At 32.6% G+C, this 23,940-nt stretch overlaps 1 protein-coding gene and 1 long non-coding RNA gene across 5 annotated transcripts in view; one reads left to right on the forward strand and one right to left on the reverse strand.

The window, feature by feature from the left end:
• Positions 1-11,579, forward strand: part of LOC122497565 — a 242,112-nt gene extending 230,533 nt beyond the window's left edge. For all 4 annotated transcript variants that reach the window (XM_043608585.1, XM_043623679.1, XM_043628665.1 and 1 more), the window contains 7 exons: positions 1,021-1,185; positions 4,138-4,272; positions 4,432-4,701; positions 4,982-5,356; positions 5,510-5,932; positions 6,059-6,359; positions 6,489-11,579. In XM_043608585.1, coding sequence (XP_043464520.1) covers positions 1,021-1,185; positions 4,138-4,272; positions 4,432-4,701; positions 4,982-5,356; positions 5,510-5,932; positions 6,059-6,359; positions 6,489-10,276 — 5,457 coding nt within the window. In that variant the 3' untranslated portion in view covers positions 10,277-11,579. The remainder of the gene's footprint in view (positions 1-1,020; positions 1,186-4,137; positions 4,273-4,431; positions 4,702-4,981; positions 5,357-5,509; positions 5,933-6,058; positions 6,360-6,488) is intronic.
• Positions 1-18,286, reverse strand: part of LOC122499740 — a 59,526-nt gene extending 41,240 nt beyond the window's left edge. The window contains exons 1-3 of the long non-coding RNA XR_006301415.1: positions 17,936-18,286; positions 15,707-15,820; positions 425-463 (exon numbers count right to left, since the gene is read on the reverse strand). This is a non-coding gene — a long non-coding RNA (uncharacterized LOC122499740). The remainder of the gene's footprint in view (positions 1-424; positions 464-15,706; positions 15,821-17,935) is intronic.
• Between the last annotated feature and the right edge of the window lie 5,654 nt (positions 18,287-23,940).

Below are 23,940 nucleotides of genomic sequence, written 5' to 3' on the forward strand. Positions count from 1 at the left end.
TACAATTATTATAAAAAAATTTAATTTCTTTATTTAAATAATTGAATTCTCAAAGAACTTTCGGAAAATTGTTAAAAAATAATTGATTTAGAGATAAAGTTTATAGTTAAAAACTGTGGAAAATAATTAAATTTTGGAAGGATTATAGTTGTGATTTTTAGAAATTAATAAATTTCCGAAGGTTTTGAAATTGAAATTTTTTTAAATCTATTTCCCGTAGAAAAACAAATAAGAAATAGGTATTTAAACATTTATTTAACAAAATTATTCAATCTTTGAACAAATTGAATTTAGAAATTAGAAATCAGTTGAATTTCCTTGTTTACTTTTAGAATAATTTAACTAAAATTCAGAATTTTAAAATTATTCTTTTGATAATAGATTTTATTTATAATTATATATATTTTAATATATATTTACTTACGAAATAAGAACGACAGGAAACATGTGTTGTTTAACTCACCTGAAACAAAAAGAAAAGAAAATATGTTTTTAAATCATTTCGGTTGATTATTGATATTATTTTATCGTTTTTGCAATTTTTCTAAATTTCAAATTCCATCTTTTACTATATATTCGAAGTGAATTTTAGTAAAAATAAATACAATTTACTTCGGATTTGGTAAAATTTCTTATAAAAGTTTAAAAATTTACTAAAATTGACTTTTAAAAATTGTTATTTCCAGAATAACTTTTACTATTTCCGAAGTACATAAATTTATAAAGATTCAAAGTTTCGATAAACTGAAATTTTTCCAAAATGTTTCCAAAAAATAGAAATTTAATTCTTCAAACGTAATTATAAAAACATTTCTAACTTACAAAAAAATAATTTAAAAAAATTTTTCCCTTTTTGCAAAAAAAGAGAAATGGGTAGAAAACTAGCAATAGTGCTCCAAATTTTTTTGTAAATTTTAATAAGGATTTAATTATAAATTAAATTATTAATTTTTAATAGGATAATTATTCTTTGCCTTTCAAACTAAATGAAACGTTTTGTTTTGTTTTTTTTATTTACAGGAGAACATTTTGCTGCGAATTCATTTGCATATTGCAAGCGGAGAAGCGGAGGATATGTGCAGTGCTCGGCATTGTGTTCCACATCAGAAATTCGCAATGACACTTGTCGAGCAAAGTGTCTGTGAAGCTTGTGGTGCCACTTCAGAGCCCTTGCCATTTACACAGGTTTGTAATTTTAATTCTCTTCCTTTTTTTTCATCATTTGCACAATCATTTTTTAATCATGACAAACAATACTTTTGTCCCGTTAGTAAAAAAATTAATTCCTTATTTTTATTTTTAATTAAAATTTTAGTCAGAACGTAACTGTAATTAATAAAATTAAAAAGTAAGAAAATCTATAAAAAGAGAGGAAAATATTCAAACAAAAATAAATTTCTGTCACTAAAGAAAATGGGTGTATAATAAAAAAAATGCAGAGGTGAAAAATTCGACATATGTTTTCCCATCGATTTTCCCATGTAAGTAAACAGTAATCGTGATGAAATTTTTGTGTGTTCGTCTTTCGGACAATATTGGATCTTTTTTTTCCACCCGCACGTTTCCTCGAATTGTGTGAGTTTTTGGAGGAGCACCTTGTCTTTTTCCCACGTCAGGTAGACGCACCATAGGTCTAATATAACCAATACATATATATATATACCTGGAATTTAAAAAAAAAAATACTGGAGGCTTTTGTTGTAATCGACACACAGAAGGTCAAAAGACGCATTTGATGGGAAAACGTGTCTGCAGTAAAAAGAGACGAAATCTTTTGTTGGGGGTGGATACTGAGCACGTAGGAGAGAAAAAAACGAATCAATAATTCTTCTTCTTGATGAATATAAGTCTATATAAGTTTTCTGTTGGGAAAGGTCTGGGCTTTTGCTCTCAAGGGAATTGAGGTTTAAGGGACTTAAGCCACTTAGCAAAGAAGCCGGATTGAGATTCAATGGCAAGTCGCGTAAAGCGATTAGCTAATCTTGATTCGATGCCTCATTGCGTTCATTGGAGAAATCCTTATCAAATCTGGTCAATGAACTATGAAAATCTAAACCTCAGTTTTAAATCTTAATTAATAAAAAAACGTTATTTTTTCCTTTTTTTCAAGTCACAATAATAAAATTTTCTGATTTGCAGAGAAAATTTTCCCCAATAAGGGAAAATCTAATAAAAATTCCGACGATAATGACTTATGCTCTACTGAGCGGGAAAATTTTTTAAATCCCAATTATAAGTGAAATAAAAATTATACGTTTGAGAAGTCTCATTCATTGTACATTCAGGAATTTATTCAATAATATTTAATAAAACAGATGAAGAAATGTGAAAACAATTTTCTTACTTCTTTATTCGTGATATAAATTCCCGACAATATTATACACGTTTTATAACAAAACTTATGAGAATCTCGTTTTGTTATAATATTGCTGAGAGTTTTATAAAAATCAATTCTCAGTAAGGAATTGAGGAAACTTGCCCTCGACCGAAATGTCTCGAGACTCGTGAGTTGCGAAACTTTCCTCAAGTCTCTGGAGCTCTTACTTTGACAGTTCAAAGTCCCAACATAAACTTGTATATATGAAAATATGCAATCGGCCTTGACCGATAGCAATATTGCAAAGTTTCTAATCAGATTTTTCCACCCACGCACTTTCAGCAAATTTTATTCTCTGAAAATTAAATAAAAATTTGACAAATACTTTTTTGATATACTTTTTTCAGTCTTCAAGGTACTTTTTGATACTTTTTTTAAAATCAAGTACGAAGCTTGTTCGTTTTGAAGATTATGGCTTTAGGTTTGTTGCCTGTAGGGTAATTGGGATCACGTTCAGTTTTCTCACGCGCTTATTTGTAGATTTTCTGTAAATTTTTAAGAAAAAGACGCTAATGATAATCTGCGGTTGGGACAAATTGAAATTATGCAACTATGAACAAAGAAAACCACAAAAATGTTCATCAAGTTCTACATCCATTTATAGTCTTGATAATATGAACGCAATTCAAGTGAGACATATACACGTTTCAGTTTCACCAGAAGTTGATTCAGTGTTATATGTGCAACGGTACATAAGAACAATCGAACAAGATATGATATGCTTTCCTATATACATACACGTACGTGACGTGAAAAACCAATCTCAATTTTGAATCTGTGGAAATGGACCAAGGATTAGTTACGAAATATGTCAACTCAATTTAAAACTTATCTTTTGTCAAATATCAATTAATATTTCGATTATGTGTCACATTTCTCAAGAGATCGAGTCTACTAAAAAAAATGAATAAACAGAAAGTTTCAAAAATCGACAACAAAAGAAAAGCATAAGTGAATCAAAGAAAAAAGTAACAGACAGAAACTAGAAAAAGAAGTAAGAAATCAAAAAAGCAAAATAAGAAAAAACACTAAAAATAGTGAGTAACAGAAAAAAGTAAAAAGAAAAGGAAAAGAAAAAGGAATAAAAAATTGAAATAAGAAAGATAAAATAGAAAATAAATAAGACTTAAGAAATAGCGGAAACCCGAGAAAAAGAATAAATATCATTTCAGTCTCTCAAAGTCAGAGTAAATAGAAAAATCAACAAACTCGTGACAAAGAAAAATCTAAAATACTCGAACAAATACGGAAATGATATATCTCCGGTTTTTGTTAAATCAGCAAAAATATCATTTTTCGGCGCATTGAAATACTTAAGTTTGTAAAGAAAAAAAAAAGAATTTATGTTTCAATATTTTGCAATCGATATATAAGAATGTGACTCCAGAGAAATTCTCAAGAAACTTGACCAATAATTGTTTATGCAAGACAGGTCGCTTGTAAACGACTTTTGCAAAATATTGACGCAATTTTTTTTTTTTTAATTAACTTCACAAGAACTTCTTCCATATCCAGGGCGTGCCTTATTATTATCCAATTATCTCTCATTAACAGCTGTAAACATCTGGGCAATTAAATGAGAACCAAATTCGAGATTTTCGAAAAATTTAAATTTTCCTTTCTAATGATACAAGGTTGCCACATATCAGGGAATTCAGAGAAATTTTAACGAGAATTTAAAAAAACTTTTGAACATAATTGAATTTATTCCCTATAAATTTACCGAATATAGAGAATAAAGAAAGTATTTTTTTTTGCAGATGGTTCATTATGTATCGGCGTCGGCGTTAACTTCTCAAGCTCGACAAACGCCTGTAGCTTCGAGATCGAGTCCAGATTTATTTGGCCAACTTCTGCGTCGAGCAGGTGGAATGGGCGACATTCGCGACTGTCCGGTGAGTACAAAAGATAAGCCACTAAATAAGAGAAAATAAACATCCTCATTAAAGACGGAATTTACTTCTGCCTTCAAGAGCTTGATTCAATTTCTCGTATAAATAAAAATCTTCTCAAAGCTATCGTAACTAGATTAACTTTTTTCTTCCTAATTGCAGAGTTCCTGTGGTGCTAAAATCCAAATTTGCCGAACACTAATGAACCGACCAGAAATCGTATCGGTCGGTGTTGTCTGGGACAGTGAGCGACCATCTCTAGAGCATATAATGGACGTTTTCGCAACTGTTGGCACAACACTTCGATTAAGTGACGTTTTTCATAGTGTAGTCGACTCCAGATGGGGTGCTTCCACTGTACATAATCTTGTTGGAGTTGTTACATATTATGGAAAACATTACTCCACCTTCTTCTTCCACACGAAATTAAAGGTATGTTTCCAAATCGACAATGCTATCAAATTCTAAATTAATACTTATCTAAATAGATTTTAGATTAGAATTTAGATCTTTTCTTTAATAGTTCATCTTTTCATTTAGTAGTTGAATTTAAAAATAATTTACCAATAGTTTACAAAACTACGAATTGGCCAAATCAAAAAGATTTGGGTTGAATAAAAGTAGAATAAAAAAGTGAAATTGGATCCGTAGTAGTGTGTTTAAAAAGAGAACTGCTTTTATTCCTTCGACTGATGGCGAAATTCAATTCTAGGTCTGGATATATTTCGACGACGCGACCGTTAAGGAGATTGGACCCCGATGGGAGCAGGTTGTTGAAAAGTGTAGGAGAGGTCGATACCAACCACTTCTTTTGTTGTACGCGACCCCGGGTGGTACGCCTGTCAATACTGAGAATGCCCCGAAGACAGTCACACCGTTTCCCAATGGGAATGGACTCAAGACGCCCCCAAAAAACAATGTTCGCCGATCGATCACGCCGAGTCCTGAAAAACCCCCAATTAATAATACTGCCAGGAGGGCGATTACTCCCAATCCGGACAGTCCTACACACATTTACACGCAACGTCGAATCTACAGCGATTATCAAAATCTCACTGATATTCAAAACAACATCTTTGCCAATCAGGTAAATACTATTCTCTTTTACTCGTTTTTATTTTTCTTCTACTCGTTTTTCCGTTTCTTCTACTCATTTTTCTTTTTCTTCTACTCCTTCTTTTTCTTCTACTCGATTTAGTTAATTTCTAGAATTGTAATTAATGTTTAAATGTGTATTCAGGGCGTCGATGCAGTAGATGGTGATATAGATGCAAAATACATAAGTCGAAGAGCCGTTGAGACTGTGATGCAACAACAAAAGAAGCAACAGATGCAATTGACCCGAAGTTTGAGTGCAGGATCAGCTCCACAAGACGGTATTAATATTCCGGACCATCTCAATGTTCCTCGAAGAAGAGATTCGGGAAATTGGTCCGGAGACCGAAATAGCGCCTCGTCGAGTTCGTCGACAACGATGGAGAATCCCTACTTGTACATCGTTAACAAGGTTCAGAGAAATTCTGGAGTTCCAAAGAGTCCGACCAGTAAATCTGGAGAACTATCAAGCAGCAGTAGCGGTCATTATGATGCGGGTTATGATTCATATTCTCTCTCCTCCACTGATAGCCTTCCTCTCCAGCAAGGATTAAAGCACAACCTACAGGTGAGTTTTCAACCTCGCTAATCTAAAACAATCACGCCAAAAAAAAATTTAATTCAACCTTCTTCTTTTGTTAATTTTTCTTTCTCTTTCTTTCATTTTCATTAAACCAAGTGTTTTGAATTTCAGCTTGCTCAAATTCCGGAAGGTTATCAACCACAATCGGGAGATGACTGCGAGCGTCTCTGCAAGGAAACGGACGCACTTTTGGACAAGTCTAGAGCTGCTGAAGATGCGGGTGATCTCGTCACTGCTTCAGTTCTTTGTTCTGCGGCGAGCAGTAAAGCTAGGGCAGCAATGGACGCTCCTTACAATAATCCCCAAACGATCAAAATTGCAAGGATGAAGCACAACACTTGCGTCATGAGAACCAGAAGTTTACACAGAAGAATGTTGCAGGAACAAGCGATCGCTAATGGAGACAAAGAAGGTAAGAAGAACAAAAATTCCTTTTGTTGAAGCAATTCTACGGCCTCGTAAAATTAATTTGACAAAAGTTGCTTTTATTGATTAATTTCTTGCTGAAGAAGTTTTCTGATTTCAAACATTTTGTTTACAGAAGGAGCACTAGAGGGTCGACATTCTCGAGAGAACAGCAAATCCGGTCAACATTCTCGACAGAGTTCGAGGGATAAAGGCAACCATTCGCGTCAGAACAGCCGAGAACTTTTGGTAAACACGCCGGTGGTAGTAGACAAGCCAGCGACAAAGAGTATCGAAATCTATGCTACTCTTCCAAAGAAGAAGTCGCCGAGGAGTAAAACAACGACTACTAATGTGATTGAAGATGAGGAGTACATGCTGTACGATCGTCCGACTCAACGAACTGGACTGTTTGGCAGAGTGAAACGCTGTGAGGATGATAAGAAAGACAAGAAACGAGCTAGGAGTGAAGAGCGTAACAAGAATGCATCAAAGGACTTTTCCCTTGTACCCACAAGGCCTTCGCAGTCATTCAAAATCACAAAACTTGAGAAGAGCAAAGAGACCTCGGAAAATTCGAACAAAAATCAAACAAATACAGGTGATCAAAAACAGGGGAAGAAGCAGCACAAGATCCGAAGAAAGTTACTAATGGGTGGCTTAATCAAGAGGAAAAATAGAAGCATGCCTGATTTAAGGGAAGGACAAGACGGTCCAGTCAATGGTGCTGGATCTTCCAATACCCTACCGAAGCAATCTGTCGATGACTCAAGTGTGGGACTTAAAGATGCATCACAATCTCTGAGTGGATATCTCTCGGAAGGTCATCTAGAATTCTCTGGAAGTGGTAATGGGAGCATGGGGAATCCGAATTTAGAGAGAAGTCGCCTGATGAGGAAGAGCTTCCACGGCAGCGCTGGTAAAGTTCTGCACGTTGCGAAAGTTCCTCCACCTCCACCCCTCAGGACCACTTCTCAACTTAGCAAGACTAAGTGTACGACTGAAGTGCGAAACGAGCAACAAACTGATAAATCTCTTTACCCGTTGTCCGACGGACCGGGCAAAACGACAAATTCGCCTCAAGATCAGAGCAACGCTTACTGGAGTCATATGAATACAACGCAGGCGAATAGAAACTCTAACTACGCGGACTATTCCTCCGAACCGCACTCCCTACCCTTCATTCCCACATACGGGAGTGAAAGTAGCACTTCACAGATGAATTACAACAGCAAACCGAGAATACAAGACGATGTTGTGCAATACGCTAATGGAATTCTATTTGAACCAACTTTTGTCGTGACTCGAGCCGATGTTCACAACGAGCAAAGTCCCGTCAAGCCAGAGTCACTTCCACCATATCCAGAAAATGGAAACGGATCTCATTCTCGACAACCGAGCGAAGAATTTCCACCTCCACCTTATCCGTCAATTCCTTCTGTTTCACACTCAAGGCAAGCCAGCGAAGATTTTCCACCACCTCCATCACCCATTGAAGACCAAAAGAATGCACAGTCCGAAGCTCAACAAATCAGCAGTCTCCTAGCACAATTACAACTCAAGAGGGAGCAGTCCCTTGCGGCAGAGGCCAAGGACCTGAGGGTAGACTCATGCCAGGACGTCGAGGACAAGAGTGCCAATGAGACCTGGCTTAGGGAACTTCAAGCCAAACAGGCAGAAATGAGAATAAAGAAACAGACCCTCGTCGAACAGGATATTCCAAAAATACGATCAGGCATTCAAGGCGGAACTGTCGCTAGAAGAACCAGCGACCTAATGCTCAACAGTATCGGATCTTTCGATCAGGGACGCGACGTTACCGATTGCTCAAGAGTTGTCACGTCTTCCGTCAAGGACATGGCAGCTAAATTCGAACAAAGCAAGGTGCTGGCACCAAAGACCCACTTTTCAAATGCTGCCACTCCTTCCCCCGTTATGGACAACTGTCAGGATGTTCCCAAAATCGAAAATCCCCTTCAGAGTCAGGTTCAACAACAGCAAATTCAAAATCACAACCAGATGCAAGGTCAAATTCCATTAAACCAGAATTATGATCCAAGTGCTGCAAATCTAGGTCTTCCTGTCCAAGAAAGTGGACTTAATGCCGCCATTCTCTCTATGTCACTAACCCTGCCACACGAGAATGGTCTACCGATAGACTACCCCGAGGATGATATCAGCGAAGTCGCGATGCAGAATACAATCCAAAACACAACAATTCTACCCAATGAAGACGACATTGCGCCTAGGAAAACAAAGCACCGAATTGGAAAGAAGAAGAGCGTCTCCTTCTGTGATCAAGTCGTCCTCGTCGCAACAGCCGAAGACGACGAAAAAGCCTCCTACATTCCGAATCCAATTCTAGAAAGGGTACTACGTACCGCTATGAATAAACCCGAAACCGCCAAGGTACTTCGCGAAATCAAGACTCTACAGGAAGCGGAAATAAATCGCGAAAACTCGACCATGAAATTCCAACAGCACACCCTCCCTCTCAAGAGTGAGGCCGACAGCATACCCGCAACTCCCTTCCAAGATCAACTCCGAAGCGTCAATCCTATCTCAACAGCCGAAAATATCAGACCAACTTTCGTTCGACAGAATTCGAACGATTCCGCAGTCTCCGAAATCAAGAGTTACGTCTACGACAGTCAAGAACTTAGGGACTCTTATATGAGTCAAAACGCAAAACTCTCAGCCTCCTATTCACCTCAACTTCAACAGCAAATTCGATACTCCCAAAGTGGATATCCCCAATTCACCCAAACACCATCCGGTTATCCACAAACCCAAACTTCGCATCCCAGAAATCAGGTTCTTCCCCAACAGAAACCGGCCAGTCCTTTCACTGTTCAAATGCACAACTTCCCACAAAATCCAAATCAAAAGAATTGTCCGAAAGGCTATCAGTACTATCATCTGGAACAACAACACAATCAGATGAACAAACAACTTAACCAACAGGGTCTCAAACAGCGGATTGTCAATCACAATGGTAGTGTTACTCCCAATCTTAATACGAGTGTTGTTGGAAGTCATAATGGAAGTATGGCCGGAGGTCACAACGCAAATCTGGTTGGAAGTCATAACACAAGCCTAGGAGGAAGTTTACCTGGAAGTCATAACGGAAGTCTAACTGCAGGTCACAATGGAAGTCTAACTGCAAGTCAGAACGGAAGTCTAACTAGCGGTCACAATGGAAGTCTAACCAGCGGTCACAACGGAAGTCTAATCAGCGGTCACAATGGAAGTCTAACTAGTGGTCATAATGGAAGTCTAACCAGCGGTCACAACGGAAGTATAACCAGCGGTCACAATGGAAGTTTAACTAGCGGTCACAACGGAAGTCTAACTAGTGGTCACAATTCGAGTCCAATAACAGTACAACAGCAATTCTATCCCCCAAATCAATCACCAAATCCCTATCAACAATTCGCCAATCAAACTCAGTATCCCCATGGAACATATCAAGGCTACCCGTACCAACCTGCTCCCCAGCAGCGAGCGAATCAACCGCTTCCACAATATCAACCGCCACCAACGCCGAATCCAGCCTATCAGCAACAAGTTCCACAAAACGGTTATCAACAAAGACTGGACAACTATCAAAGGTCGCCACAAAAATTCGAACAACAAAATGTCCTGGCTCCGAATCAAACCTATCCATCGAATCAATTACAAAACGGACAAATTCAATCGAATATGAAGTATCCGGCCTATCAGCATCCACCACCGCCGAAGAACAAAATTGTTTTTCAAAGTGCAGTGAAGAATACAACGACAGTTACTCAAACGACAAGTGTCCTACAAAAGACGACAGTCGCCAAACCCTGTCATCTTTGTGGAAAGAAAAGTGTCGTTCAACCTGCGATTTATTGTACTGACTGTGAATTTTATATGTCGCGCTTCCGACCTAAGACTTAAGAAATGCCATTTTATTGCTTTTTTGATATATATTCTCAAAGGCGTGGTACTTAAAAAATATCCTTTGTTGATTTTTTTATATTTATCTATTTTTTCGGTATTTTAATTAATATAATAATTTTAAGATGCCACGTTTTTTAAATGTACAAATTTAGTTTTTAGGTAAAGGTATAAAAAGTACCGACGTGCAGCTTTTATAAAAAATTTCTAAATTTATCCGAGTTCCTTGTAAATCAAGCTTCAAGGATTTCAGATTGCGTATAGATAAAATCTATTTGATATAATCATATGGAGAACTGAAAGTATTGATCCCTATTTGAATATTCTAAAATATTTGCTGATATTCAATATGGATAGAGAATTATTATGTTTTGTTGTAATCTATTTCTGCCTTTTGTGTATTAATCAACAAAATAGTATTAATGCATAAACAATACAAAAAAGTATTGATTCAATTAGCTTTAAGCATAAATTTTATTGATTCTTAAATTTATAAGTACTTCTATTATATCTATTAGTCGATATTACAGCCATATTTTGACATCTTGAGTCATGGCATTAAAACATATTGTTTTAATTTAATAATCAAATAAGAAAAGTGTATATAAATGTTTCTGTTAAATTTTAAGTTTTTTTATTGTAAAAATTGGTAAATTTCTACGATTCTTCCAGCATTGATGCGAAATGTTTCTCGTACTTATATCGTGAACTGTTAAGTTTTATCTACGTGCAAATGTTTGTGTTGTTCGCGACAACAATAAAAGCGATATTTCTATATTGTAAAAGACATTGTGATATTAGGACTTGCTACTTTATAATATGTTAGATACTATATTAGATGTTATGTCAAAAGTTAATTAGAATAACATATATGTCGAGTAATTCGTATTTTGCTATTCGTAATTCTCTATTTGTCGTTTATTTGAAAAATTTTACGACTTTCATTATTTAAATGTTTTTTCTCTTTTTTTTTTGTCTATTTCATAAATGTTGAGATTTATATATATGAAAAGTATTGTGGTTGGAAGCGTCGATATAGTGATTTGCGAATGTAAAATTCGAATATTATACTCGTAGAGCGGAAGGAATATGATCTCTAAATAAAACGCGTAGAATTTATTTTATGTTAATTTGAGCGTTAAAGTTATGCTTTTTGTACTATGTTGTCAAATAACTTCGATATATATGTGCTAGATGATTATTGTACAAATTTTATCATTTTATATTTCATATGTGAGTATTTTGTTTTAAAAATACTTTTCTTTCATGCAAAGCAAATTTGAAATAAATGAATCTTTAAAAATATTTCCACTTTGTATTTAATTCTATGCCCTGTATCATTGATTTTATGTAAAAAAAAGATTCTAGAAAGTCGCAATGTTTGCAATAGTTTTTATAGATTTAAATATACCAATCAAAATTTCAGAACTATTCATAGTTACGATTTTCTACAAAGCAAGAAATTTTGAAAATATTTCTACAAATAATAATATATATAAAGAATACACAGCACACTCTTTTTTAATAAAAAGTGCCTTAGTTATTAAAAACGGACATTAAAAATAATAATTACTTAGTTGAAATTAAGAATGGATACCGTTTACATTTTTCAAAATCTTTAAAATTTAATTATTTCTAAAATTTTTACATAATAACGCTTTTTTAATATTTAATTTTATAGTTATTAAACATATATTTAATAATTCTATTTATAATCTAACTTTAACAATTGTCTATTAACAATTGTAATAAAATAATTATTTACTGTTCTTAAACTCTGGCTAGAACAATACCAATTATTATCTGGCCAATTAAAATTCATTTAATTCACAATTTATTTTTTATTTATGTATTTATTTATTTATACACTCTAAATCTGAATCAGTGAAAATTTCACTGATTTCAATTCAGTGGCCCAGTTTTCTTTAATTCATCAGTGGGATTTCACTGACAATCAGTGGTTTTTACTGATTTTCAGTGAAATTCCACTGATTCATCAAAGAAAAGTGGGCCACTGAATTGAAATCAGTGAAATTTTCACTGATTCAGATTTAGAGTGTACACTCGTCTTTTGCCTTAATACTAGCGTTACAAGTGTCCCCGTGGAATTTTTCTTACAAACTATACTTATATACTAAATTTTGCGTCTACAGAACAGCTTGAAATTAGGAGTACTCGCATTTGCCTGGACCACCCGTCTAATGGGTTTTCTCGCCAGTGAAGAGGGAAACTGTAGAAAACCTCTCCGAGTACAATCGGTTTATCGACAGTCGAATTCTAATGGTGTGTACCGGACAATAATCAACGGTGCACATCATTATACTTCGACGTCAAACCTCCCGCTCAGATTATCTCACGTACCGGAAAAATCCCAGGCTAATGGGCGCGAACCAAGTACCCTTGATCCTAAGCGTCCGCCGAGACAGGCATTTATCCGACCGAGCTAATATGTCGGTATTTTAATTCGCAATTAATAAATAGTAACCACAGCCGGAAATCAGCAGGAGATGAAAAAAAATATTTTTTTTAGCAAACTTTAATTCTTTTTTAACAATTGTTATCAAAAAAAATTTTTTCTGGTCCTAAACTATAACTAAAACAATACCAATTAATATCTGGGTCATCAGAATTAATTTAATTGACAATTAATAAAATGTAACCACAACCGGAAATCAGCAGAAGATGAAAAAATATTTTTGATCGAAATTTAATATTTGTTTGTTAACAATTGTTATCAACAAAATTATTTTCTGGTCCTAAACTATGGCTAGAATAATACCAATTAATATCTAGGTCATCAAAATTAATTTAATTCACAATTAATAAAAAGTAACTACAGCCGCCAATCAGCAGAAGATGGAAAAATAACTTTTGTACGAACTGTATTTGTTGAATGACAGCAACAATCGTTAGTAAAAAAATTGTTTGCTGGTCCTAAACTATTGCTAGAACAATTCCAATAATTATCTAGGTCCTCACAATTAATAAAAAGTAACCACAGCCGCCAATCAGCAGAAGATGAAAAAATAATTTTTGTGCGAACTGTATTTATTGAATGACAACAACAATCGTTAGTAAAAAAAATTGTTTGCTGGTCCTAAACTGCTGCTAGAACAATTCCAATAATTATCTAGGTCTTCACAATTAATTTAATTCACAATTAATAAAAAGTAACCACAGCCGCCAATCAGCAGAATATGGAAAAATAATTTTTGTGCGAACTGTATTTATTGAATGACAACAACAATTGTTAGTAAAAAAATTGTTTGCTGGTCCTGAACTATTGCTAGAACAATTCCAATAATTATCTAGGTCCTCACAATTAATTTTTCGTGTACGCCGAAGCGGATATATAAACTGTTTTTGTTAAATTCCAACACTGTGTGTGATAATCGACTAAAAAGCGTTTTTTCAATAAATGCAAAGTACTTTTTTCCAAGTTAATTAATTGAAAAAGGTAAATGTAATGCATTTTCTTTTAGTGTTTTCCTTATATTTTGTGATGCAATATTGCATTGTTCCAATCTACGGTTGAAAATAATTTAATTTTCCTTTTTCAAAATAGCGCTAATTTCTGGGTGTGAGACACAGCATAGCACCAGTTGTGAGACGGTGTCAACACCCATCTGGGCAGCATAAAAAATACGACTTTGCAGGCATACTATTTAAATGTTGTTTTGATTTTTTTCTAGTATTTTTGGGCATGTCAAGTGGAAAAAAGTCAATTGATTCAGAAGAAATCAATTTTAATGCTCTTGTTGAATCTATTAAATTGTGTTTATTTGATAGTCATATTTTGGCGAATAAATATTATTATTTAGTATATAATAATATATATTATTAATATATTTAATTATTTCTACTAAACATAACGTTTTATGTCAAACTTATTAAATTTTAACAATTTTTAATGAGTGTCTCACAACTGGAGACATTTTTTTTTGACAAAAGCGATGTGCTCGGAAAATGTATCGTAAAATTTTTTGAGTTCATCGAAACACTACACTTTCTTTTAATAAAAGTTGCGTATTTCTGTTACCTTTCGAACGGTGTATTTTATTTACAATTTCGATTACCCGTTTACAATTTACGGGTCAAAAATAAAACCCGTCTCACAACTGGAGACTCTCCCATATCTAATTTAATTTAGAAGATTTTTATTACATTTTTTAAAAATAATTAAATTCCTGTAAAATATTTTGTTATTTGAAAAGATAATTAATTCAACTGAAAAAAATTTATTTGATTTAAATAACCGATTACTTGACTATTATCAATTTAATATTTACTTGAATAAATTTGTTTATTTAAGTCAATTAGGTAGTGTTTGCTTCAAATACCTACTGAAATTATTGGTTCAATACCATTTAATTGACTCCAGTAGTAAATATTATTCGATTCAAGTAAATATTTAATTTATAATAGTCAATTAATCGGTTATTTGGATCAAATAAATTTGTTCAGTGTTTATTCTGGCGAAGGGTGTTATTAAATTATTTTAAAAATAATTGAATTTTTTGAAAGAATTTTATGAAAATTTAAAAGAAAAATTCAATTAATTAAAATAATTTAATCAAAACTGTATTCCAAATAATTAAATTCTTGTGATGAATGTTATTATTTATGAAAATAATACAACTCGCTTTTAAACAAATGTTATGAAAATTTTAGAATATAATTAATTCCTTTTAAACTATTTTATTAAAATTATTTAAATAATTGATTTCTTTCGAAAAATTTTCTTGAAAATTGTATTTCAAGTAATTGAATTTCTGTGAAAATTTTATTATTCTAATTGAATTTTTGCAAAGACTTTCATTAAATTAAAAAAAATTGCATTCTTCTGAGTATTTTTATTGAAATTTTAGATTTAGAAAATATTTTAATATCATCGAAGAATTTAATTATTTGTTAATGGCTGCAAAATTAGTATTTTTAGAGGAAAGTTTTATTTAAAAGGTATCGAGGGGGTGGGAAAACTTCTCAATTTTTCTTACGAACTTTGCTAATGTTCTTAAGTATGAAAAAAAAATAAAAATAGTAATTATTGTTTATATTAATGTACAGAAGTTGACAATAAAATTGCAAATTAATATTTTCGATAAAAGTTAAGTTTAAAATAAATCTGCGAGATAGAACTATTTTGTAACCTTTTTATTTTTTTAAGAGGAATGATGCGCCATTTTTTAGTAAAAGATTAAAAATGTAAGACTTTCTTTTAACTATTTGAGATATTTGAAAAAACAGTAGGTTTTTGCCTTAAAAGAAAGAATATTCTATGCTTTTTTTTAAATTATTTTTTCATTTCAATCTTTACCAATTTTAAAGTTTTCATTTTATTAAAAAAAAAATTTTATTTTGAAATTTTACTTCTTAATTTTTTTTTATTTTTAAATGTAAAAATAAAATATTGGTATATCTTTGACTTACTTTGGTGAACTCAGCTTTTGAAGATTTCAGGTCAATTTCGAGTCATGCTTCGGTATTTTATTGAGTCCTTACTCTGTCGACTTCTTATTGAAGACTGCTAAATAGAATACGTTTCTGAAAATAAAATTTTAGTTTATCAGACGTGAATTCAAAAAAAAAATACTATTATTGAATTTTCTTTATTTTAACACACGCTATGGAAAATTCAGGTAGAAAGCGAAAGCTATCTTATTGAAAATTAATGTTCCTGCTCTCTAAATCTGAATTAGTAGAAAGTTACTAATGAAATGGTGAAAAGTCGTCCACCAAATGATTTAGTAATATATTACTAACAAATAGTGAATTTTACTAATTGATTAGTAGATTTCTACTAACAATTAGTAGAACTGTTTTATTATGTAACGAAGTGTTTCGTTACTTACTCGGCCTAATTTGCAATGTGTAGGAAAAGTATTTTCTGAGTTTAGAGAATCGTTTGTTTGTCTCTTTCTTATCAAAGGTCTGTCTCGTTTGTTGTCAAGTCTCTTGTATATTTCTTTCGTATCAGCGTGTGAGGAGCTGTGGTTTTCGTGAAATCAGAATTATAATGATTTTGCGCATGATTAATTGTCAGCGTACGTCACATGGTCAGCGACCCTTTCTAGGTTTCTTTCAGGTGCCGTTCCGTGGGGATAAGAAGAAGGGTTCTTCCGAAAATTGCGAAGGAAAAACAAGGAAACGATTTTGATAGCGGGAAAGCCTTTTGGGGACAATCAGATGGTTCGACACTTGCTTGCGGGTTTCCGAGAAGTCGTGACGCGGTTTCTGACGAGTGTCAGAATCGAGAGACTAGTTTGAGATTATGATTTATTAATTTTGTAGTTGTTAATTATTTCGAGTTCTGAGTTTTATTAATAAATAGTTATTGTTTATTAATTTGTGTTTTAATGTGTTTTGCGTTCATTGTGAACCGGAGGAGAGTGCCAGAGAATAGAGAATATTGGTAGCGTCTCAACAGTCGTGTTTGAAAAGTTCGTTTGGTTGTTCGTTGTTCAGTTGACCGGTTTGCATCACGGCATCGTCTTAAAAGAATACCCCGATGAGATTTTGTGTTTTTGAGGAAGCTGTAGTTGCGAGTAGCAAAGTGTTTCTTGGACTTGTTTGATCTCACAGCAAACTTTTTCGCTGTCCCTATTTCAATGAATAAGGTTTGCTATGGCAGCAAAATGTTCACTGTCACAGCAAACCCTTTCTATGTGTGTTTCAGTGTTAAACCATGAGCGATTGTTAGAGTTCAGCCACCCGAAATTTTGCAATTACAAAGTGTACTTGCAATAGAAATTCATTTTTTCACATAAAGAGGTGTTAAAAACTTCATTTCTATTGGAAAGAGAGGAAAACAATTTTTTTGATAACCTCTTTTCAATTTTGGATTTCGATCATGAGGAATAAATTAACTAAAGTTATATGAAAATCCATAATGTGGGATTTTATTTTAATTTCATGGTTCCTTCCTCACTCCCAAGTGTCATTCTATCATTTGAAGGTCATTTTTAATCATTTACATAAATATTTCATTGATTTTCTACAGTGGCCCAACTCTGGAAAACATGTTCAACTCTGACAACATTTTTTTTAAATTGCTTATAACTCTGAATCTTTTGGTCAAATTTTTTTACAATGTTCAGCAAAAACATTGCATTTGAGTTGATCTTTCCAAAAATATGCGCGAAATTTGTTCTACAGGGGAAGTTATCAAGAAAAGTCAAAACCATGCCCAACTCTAACAACACTCCCCTACAAATAATTTTTTATTTGAATAATTAAAATAATTAAGAATGTAAAGAATAATTTATAATTTAGTGATCATTAATTTAATAAATAAATTATTAAAACAATTTAGACAAATTACTAAAGTAAAAAATAATTTAAATTGTCTGTGACTACAAATATTCTAAATGTAAGTTATTTTATTTTAAATTCTGTATTTCTTTTACTAATTATTTAAATTATTTAATTTACACAGTAAAAAGTAAATCTTAATTTAAGAGCTGCCTTAAATTCAACACTGTCTGCTATAATGTTAAAGGATACGAAAAACGTGCGTAAATTCAACATTGACTGTCTTAAAAATGTTGCATCTTAATTTAAAGCAGCTTTCGTGCCTTAAAATAAGATTTTCTTTTTACTGTGTACAAAGAATTATTACAATTTCAATATTTTAAAAGAATTATATTTTTTGATACTTACTAATTTATCAAAGACGAACAGAAAATTCAACATCAATTTTTTCCTTCTCAAATGGGTTCCTCTTTAGAATATTCTTCTTCATCTTCTGAATTCATCGATTAATGATTTGTTATCAGAGGCACTTCATTCTTCAACACTGTTAGAAAAATTAGTAAAATTTAGTTATTTGGTGAAATAATACTTTATTCCTAACAATTAACTTACAAAAGCAAGGCAAAAGCACAACGGCAAGAAGAGAAGGGGAATACTCAATTTTCTTTTGAAAACTTTATTGTCGTTCGAAGATATATGTATAAGGACAGAGTGTAAACAACCTCTACTAACAATGCCGAAGTTCGTCATCACCCTTGTTTACAATATATGACTAACAAATTTTCTCTGGAGTTCCTAATTACTTGAAAAACTTTAAAATATTCAAACTATTTATTTTCAAAATTTTCAAAAATTGGCTATTACAATAGTTTTATAAAGAAATATAAATTACTCAATAAAATATATTGAAATCCCCCCACATGAAAAATGTTTACTACTGTCTATTTCTATTTATTAATAAACCATTTTTAAAATTTTTAATTTATGCTTCTTTATTTTCAATTATTCCATGCTCCGTATTTTTCAATATATTTCTTTTTGTTCTTTACGAATTTATGAAAAACCTCCCTTTGTGATATTTTTTTTCTAACACAATAATATTTCAAAATAATTTTTCTAACAGTCCTAGAAGTCATTAACTTTCTTTTTTACAATGAGGGATGACATCCCGTGTAGAAATTGAAAATAGGCTTTAATAAGGCCCTGAATAGATGTCCTTTCGAAAGTGAGGCGCAAACTAGAACGCCTTGTCAGTGCCTGAGTAGAATATCAGAATGTGTGAATTCAACTAGAGGCATTCTAGCCAGGGCCTGATTGAAATATTTAAAAGGGACATAAATAGATACAGTTAGATTTCCCTATCTGAAAAAAAGGCATTCTAGTCAGTGCCCGATTATAACCTATCTAGAAATTTCTAGTGTGATTGGCCTTACTAATTCCTCATCAGCGCCCCCTTTTCAAATAAGGCGAAGTAGGGAAATTTCTACACGGGATTGTTTTCTAAATTCACAATTACTGAAAAATTGAAAAATATATATACAATATAAAAAATTATTTTTTCGGATAAAATTAACAGTAATATTAAGGTGATTCAATAGAATGCAGACCTCTATAAAACAATTAATTAGTATGTAAATAATTACTAAAAATACTAAAGGTCCTAAATACAATAAGCATGACCAGCAGGATTAAACACCTAAAGGTCCCAAATAAAATAAGAAAGCATGACCAGTAGGATTAAACACCTAAAGGTCCTAAATACAAAAAGCATGACCAGAAGGATTAGGCAAAAAAGAAAAATGTCATATGCGGACGACTCAACACGATTCGCATTGCGGTATTTCAGTATTTTCACGACCCGAACCTGAAAACAAGAAAGTCACTTCCGGATGACTCGCGACGATTTTATTAGCGATAAGTCACTTCCGCATGACTCGCGACGATTTCATTAGTGATTTAGCGACTTTTTATTCTCATCTTTCTTTCACAGTAAAAAGAAAATCTTATTTTAAGGCACGAAAGCTGCCTTAAATTAAGATGCAACATTTTTAAAACAGTCAATGTTGAATTAACGCACGTTTTTCGTATCCTTTAACATTATAGCAGACAGTGTTGAATTTAAGGCAGCCCTTAAATTAAGATTTACTTTTTACTGTGTTGCAGTAATCAAGTGACTTCACGACCCGAACTTGAAAACGAGAGTCATTTCCGGATGACTAGCAATGTTGCTATTATTTATAATAATATATGATTGGTATTCAGCCAAATTCATTGAAAATTTTGTTATGTATACTTCCTGAATAAATCAGTTTATTAATTTATACATTACAAAAAATTCAATGATCTTGTTTCCAAGATGCACCACAAGGAGGTAACCAATCTTGCATCTCAAACATACATTGTCTACTTAACCAAACACATGACCAGTAGGATTAAACACCTAAAGGTCCTAAATACAATAAGCAAGCATAACCAGTAGGATAAAACACCTAAAGGTCCTAAATAAAATAAGCAAGCATAACCAGTAGGATAAAACACCTAAAGGTCCTAAATAAAATAAGCAAGCATAACCAGTAGGATAAAACACCTAAAGGTCCTAAATACAAAAAGCAAGCATGACCAGTAGGATTAAACACCTAAAGGTCCTAAATAAAATAAGCAAGCATGACCAGTAGGATAAAACACCCAAAGGTCCTAAATAAAATAAGCAAGCATGACCAGTAGGATTAAACACCCAAAGGTCCTAAATAAAATAAGCAAGCATGACCAGTAGGATTAAACACCTAAAGGTCCTAAATAAAATAAGCAAGCATAACCAGTAGGATAAAACACCTAAAGGTCCTAAATAAAATAAGCAAGCATAACCAGTAGGATAAAACACCTAAAGGTCCTAAATACAAAAAGCAAGCATGACCAGTAGGATTAAACACCTAAAGGTCCTAAATAAAATAAGCAAGCATAACCAGTAGGATAAAACACCTAAAGGTCCTAAATACAAAAAGCAAGCATGACCAGTAGGATAAAACACCTAAAGGTCCTAAATACAATAAGAATGACCAGTAGGATTAAACACCTAAAGGTCCTAAATAAAATAAGCATGACCAGTAAGATTAGGCAAAAAAGAAAAATGTCATATGCGGACGACTCAACACGATTTGCATTGCAGTAATAATGTATTTTGACGACCCGAACCTGAAAACGAGAAAGTCACTTCCGGATGACTCGCGACGATTTCATTGGCGATTTAGCGAATTTTATTGTAATCTTCCTTTGCAGTAATCAAGTATTTTCACGACCCGAACCTGAAAACGAGAAAGTCACTTCCGGATAACTCGCGACGATTTCATTGGCGATTTAGCGAATTGTAATCTTCCTTTGCAGTAGTAATGTATTTTCACGACCCGAACCTGAAAACGAGAAAGTCACTTTCGGATGACTCGCGACGATTTTATTAGCAATAAGTCACTTCCGCATGACTCGCGACGATTTCATTGGTGATTTAGCGACTTTTTATTCTCATCTCTCTTTGCAGTAATCAAGTGACTTTACGACCCGAACTTGAAAACGAGACAGTCATTTCCGGATGACTCGCGATGTTGCTATTATTTATAATAATATATGATTGGTATTCAGCCAAATTCATTAAAAATTTTGTTATGTATACTACCTGAATAAATCAGTTCATTAATTTATACATTACAAAAAATTCAATGATCTTGTTTCCAAGATGCACCACAAGGAGGTAACCAATCTTGCATCTCAAACATACATTGTCTACTTAACCAAACACATGACCAGTAGGATTAAACACCTAAAGGTCCTAAATACAATAAGCATGACCAGCAGGATTAAACACCTAAAGGTCCTAATTAAAATAAGCAAGCATGACCATTAGGATTAAACACCTAAAGGTCCTAAATACAATAAGCATGACAAGTAGGATTAAACACCTAAAGGTCCTAAATACAATAAGCAAGCATGACCAGTAGGATTAAACACCTAAAGGTCCTAAATACAATAAGCAAGCATAACCAGTAGGATAAAACACCTAAAGGTCCTAAATAAAATAAGCAAGCATAACCAGTAGGATAAAACACCTAAAGGTCCTAAATAAAATAAGCAAGCATAACCAGTAGGATAAAACACCTAAAGGTCCTAAATACAAAAAGCAAGCATGACCAGTAGGATTAAACACCCAAAGGTCCTAAATACAATAAGCAAGCATGACCAGTAGGATTAAACACCTAAAGGTCCTAAATACAATAAGCATGACAAGTAGGATTAAACACCTAAAGGTCCTAAATACAATAAGCATGACCAGTAGGATAAAACACCTAAAGGTCCTAAATACAATAAGCAAGCATGACCAGTAGGATTAAACACCTAAAGGTCCTAAATAAAATAAGCATGACCAGTAAGATTAGGCAAAAATGAAAAATGTCATATGCGGACGACTCAACACGATTCGCATTGCAGTAATAATGTATTTTCACGACCCGAACCTGAATACGAGAAAGTCACTTCCGGATGACTCGCGACGATTTCATTGGCGATTTAGCGAATTTTATTGTAATCTTCCTTTGCAGTAATCAAGTATTTTCACGACCCGAACCTGAAAACGAGAAAGTCACTTCCGGATGACTCGCGACGATCCTTATTATCGATTTAGCGAATTTTACTGTCATCTTCTTTTCAGTAATCAAGTATTTTCACGACCCGCACCCCAAACCGAGAAAGTTACTTTTGAATGACTCGCGACGATTTGATTAGCGATTTATTTATTTTTTATGTTCATCATCCTTTCCAGTAATCAAGTAATATTACAACCTATACCAGTAACTTTAACATACACTATCACTAAGCTTTTAATTTTAGTTAACTTCACTTTAACTTCCACTTACACAAAACTTTTATATTTAATTCAATTCACTTTCATTTAAGTGTTTTTTTTTATTTTCAATTATCTTCACTTTAACATACTTTGACACAAATCTTTAAATTTCCATTCACTTCATTTTAAATATCACTCTGAATAATCTTTTATATTTAGATAGCTCTACTTTAAATTACACTGTTAATCAACTTTTATTTTTAATTCACTTCATGTTACACTTACACAAAGCTTTTAATTTCAATTAACTTCACTTTCACTTACACTATCACTAAACTTTTAATTTTAATTCACTACACTTCAACTTACACTAACACGAAAATTTAAGTTTCAATTAATTTTACTTTAACTTACACAGTCACAAATCTTTTAATTTTAAATCAATTCACCCCAATTTAAATGTGACAAAACTTTTATTTGAAATACACTTCCCTTCAACATACGCTAACACAAAACTTTCATTTTACTGACACAAAACTTTAATTTTTAATTCACTTCACTCCGATTTAAATGTCACAAAACTTTTATTTAAAATACACTTTACTTTCATTTCACTGACACATTATTATTTTTAATTTACTTTACTTTTATTTCACTGTCACAAAACTTTTATATAAAATAATATTTACTTCAACATACGCTAACACAAAACTTTTATTTCCATTACACTTCACTTTCATTTTGCTGACACAAAACATTTATTTAATTCGCTTCACTTTCACTTCCACTGTCACTATCCTTTTTTTTAATTCACTTTACTTTCACTATACTTTTATTTTTAATTCACTTCACTTTCTGTTTCACTGTCACTATACTTTTATTTATAATTAACTCCACTTTCACTTCCACTGTCACTATAATTTAATTTTTAATTCACTTCACTCCGATTTAAATGTCACAATACTTTTATTTTTATTTCACTTCACTCTTATTTAACTGTCAAAAAACTTTTATTTAAAATACACTTATTTCACTGACACAAAACTTTTATTTTTAATTCACTTCACTCACATTTAACTGTCACAAAACTTTTATTTAAAATACACTTTTTTACCACTTCCACTGTCACTATACTTTTATTTTTAATTCACTTCACTTTTATTTTACTGACACAAAACTTTTATTTAATTCACTTCACTTTCACTTCAACTGTCACTATACTTTTATTTTTAATTCACTTCACTTTCAATATACTTTTATTTTTAATTCACTTCACTTTAACTATACTTTTATTTTTAATTCATTCTACTCCTATTTAACTGTCACAAAACTTTTTTTTGTAATACACTTTACTTTCACTTCCACTGTCACTATACTTTTATTTTTAATTTACTTCACTTTTATTTTGCTGACACAAAACTTTTATTTAATTTACTTCACTTTCACTTCCACTGTCACTATACTTTTATTTTTAATTCACTTCACCTTCACTATACTTTTATTTTTAATTTACTCCACTTTTACTTCCACTGTCAAAATACTTTTATTTTTAATTCACTTCACTCCTATTTAACTGTCACAA

This window comes from Leptopilina heterotoma, unplaced genomic scaffold, assembly GCF_015476425.1.
Source record: "Leptopilina heterotoma isolate Lh14 unplaced genomic scaffold, ASM1547642v1 Lhet_0, whole genome shotgun sequence".
Lineage (NCBI taxonomy): Eukaryota > Metazoa > Arthropoda > Insecta > Hymenoptera > Figitidae > Leptopilina > Leptopilina heterotoma.